Source organism: Eimeria mitis, genomic scaffold, assembly GCF_000499745.2.
Source record: "Eimeria mitis Houghton genomic scaffold, Emh_scaff5450, whole genome shotgun sequence".
In the NCBI taxonomy this organism is placed as follows: Eukaryota; Apicomplexa; class Conoidasida; order Eucoccidiorida; family Eimeriidae; genus Eimeria; species Eimeria mitis.
Genome location: NW_013573722.1, coordinates 1 through 2,594, shown reverse-complemented (window position 1 = coordinate 2,594; position 2,594 = coordinate 1). Strand labels below are relative to the sequence as shown.

Here is a 2,594-nt window from a genome sequence, read left to right as displayed (position 1 = left end):
TGCTTCATTCGGCTGCTGCTTCTGATGCTGCCGCCACCCCTGACTAACGCTGTCTTCTCACAGGATAATTATGTCTTCCATGCGGAGTACTTGTTGGCGAGCTTGAACTCCGCCTTTTGCATCGAGGGTATTTGAAGAACGAAGTGCCTATAGATTGAGCAGGAAGAGGAAGAATGAAGCACTTTACCTCAGGTGAGGCAAAACGCCATCGTGGCGCAGCTTTGTTGCACCTGAAAGGGTAAATGAAAAAATAGTTGACTGCTAATTTCGATTTCAGGCAAAAGTAGCCAAGCTGCGCTTCACCCACTTACGCGACTCTATTCGGAATCCCTCAGAACTCCGGCGCAGTTTGCCCGCATGTCCAGTCCGCATACGTGGTAATCCTGAACGTTGAAATGTAAAGTTCTAGATAGATAATGGCAATTTCATGCACTAACCCACAGTCCTTGACCATTCGCATGCTTCGCAATCATGCAATAGAAGCATGGGCATCTAGGCAGCAGCTTGCGACTGAGGTCGCGTGCAGGATGCAGCATTCAAATCAATTTATTTCTGCCAAGCTCTTCCACAGCTATCCCTCATGTAGCCGCATGGGGGACATATCTTGGAAGGATTGACTGCCTGCGTAGATCGAGGCGGCAATGATCGCCCCGGGGCATGCGGCGTGAGCGGTCTGAGGCTGTGTCTCAGTTGGAATATGTGAACCTGACGGCGAAGATGCAGCTCCTCACCCGTAACAGATAAAAGTCGTGCCGACCACTGCTCGCCCACGATGCAGTCGACACCGCAAATATTTCCTTTGTATTGTGCCTTCTCCTAGGGCTTATGTAGGTCTTGTCTCCAACGATCAAACTGCTGGCTTCGGAAACGCGGCGGGGAATTGAGTGAAGTGAACAAAAGCCGTTTTAGCAGTATAGTATCCTCTCTTGGCGCCCGCACCCCCCTTTTTAGTGTGGTCAACGCCTTCATCAAGGCTCTGATGAGTACCCTGTTGAAATGCGTCTCGTGTCTTGCTGGGGCATGTAGATATGGGTTGTCATACAAGTGCGGGACGGTCGCAGTTACACGTTCCCACCATTCCCCTTCAGCGCGTTGCCCTAGGAGATTTAACGTTGAGATGACAATATCAAATATCAGGAAGCGAACCCCCAGCATTGCAACGGCGCGTGAGGGGCGGGTGACTGGGAGGGCATGTCTTTGGAAAGCTAATAAGTGAGATACCAACTCTTCTGTTGTGGACACCAAAGTCTTGAGTTCAATGGTTGAAAGGCGGGGTTTCATAAGCAGATCGTGCGCTTCACATAATAATGTGTTTGGTCTTTGGGGGGCCAAGCGGAGAAGCATAGCTCTTTGGGGCGTAAATGTTACAGTGCCACGTGGTGCTTCTACCGTTGGCAAGCGGAAGTAAGGATGCTCAACACGAGGTGCATGCCCTGTCCCTTGTGAAGTCCCAGGTAATGTAGTTTGACCACGTGCAGGCCCAGGTGCAGGTTCAGCTGCAGGCCCAGCTGTAGGTCCAGCTACAGGTCCAGCTGCAGGCCCAGCTGCAGCTAAAGCTCCAGGTACAACCAGAGGTTTGGTTGCAGCTCGAGGTGAACCTGCGAAGATACCAAGCGTAACAGTCTTTGCTGTCGACTCCACACTTGCCTGGGCCTGCGATTCAGAGCCTAGCCCGCTTCTTCGTAAGTAAATTACTCTGCCGGACTTTCCAACAACTTGACCCACATGAACCGTGTAAACAGGCGCTAATCCCAGCTGAAGCAGTCCAGCGGCGGCACCTAACTCGTCAAGTGTCCACCCCGAAGACGCAACCGAGGAAGAACTTTTTGAAGAAGGCTCATGCGAGGAATGGTCCTGCGGGGTCCCCTGAGCTTGGGGTCCTGCTGTGGAACCGGCAAGTCCACCTGCGCCATGAAGACCCTCAACTACTTGCGAAGATCCGTCCTCCTCCCCTGCATCTTCCGGGAGGCGGGGTTTCTTCTCTACTGGCTCCTCCGAGTCAGTATCTTCACCGTCTGAATCCAGCCAAGCGTCTGCCTCATCCGCCGTCGTGTCACACACGCGGTCAAATCCTCGTTTGGATCCCCCGCCAGCAGACAGCAAGCGGGAGTGAGAGTGGAAGGCATTGTTCCTCATCTGCGCTTTACTGCATATGGATATTAACACCACAACTGCCGCAATCGACGCCACCGCCGACAGGATCACAAGCCCCCAAGAACTGTCCCGTAAACGGTTGCGACGAAGTCGCCCTTTCCTCGACGACTTAGAGATGGCAGATGTGGGGAAAGACGCCCCGACAGCCTCCGCAAGCTGCGGAAACGAGGCGTATGGAGAGTGGTTCGACCCAACGGCCGCTGACATCCCTTGATGTTCTGACGAATCCGCGGCAGCAGCCATCATCAAGCTGACTCCGCAGTTAACGGATAGTGTATTCAAAAGCAACCAGTTAAACGTTCTTTGGGCACCTCTTTGCTACCAAATCCCTTGTCAAAACGGTTGTTGAACATAGCTGCCCCGCAACTGCCGCCGTTATACAGTGGTTATCGTTGTTCATCCTGAAGAACGGCCATGGGCATACAATGCATAAAAGCTAT

General features: G+C 52.7%; 1 protein-coding gene across 1 annotated transcript; it reads right to left on the bottom strand.

Annotated features, from left to right (window-relative positions):
- Positions 1-1,550: 1,550 nt before the first annotated feature.
- Positions 1,551-2,361, bottom strand: EMH_0082150 (uncharacterized protein; the record flags this gene model as incomplete). The annotated part of the gene is made up of 2 exons (XM_013500482.1): positions 1,551-1,598; positions 1,696-2,361. 2 exons carry the CDS (start codon positions 2,359-2,361, stop codon positions 1,551-1,553), a joined length of 714 nt encoding a protein of 237 aa, XP_013355936.1.
- Positions 2,362-2,594: the final 233 nt, after the last annotated feature.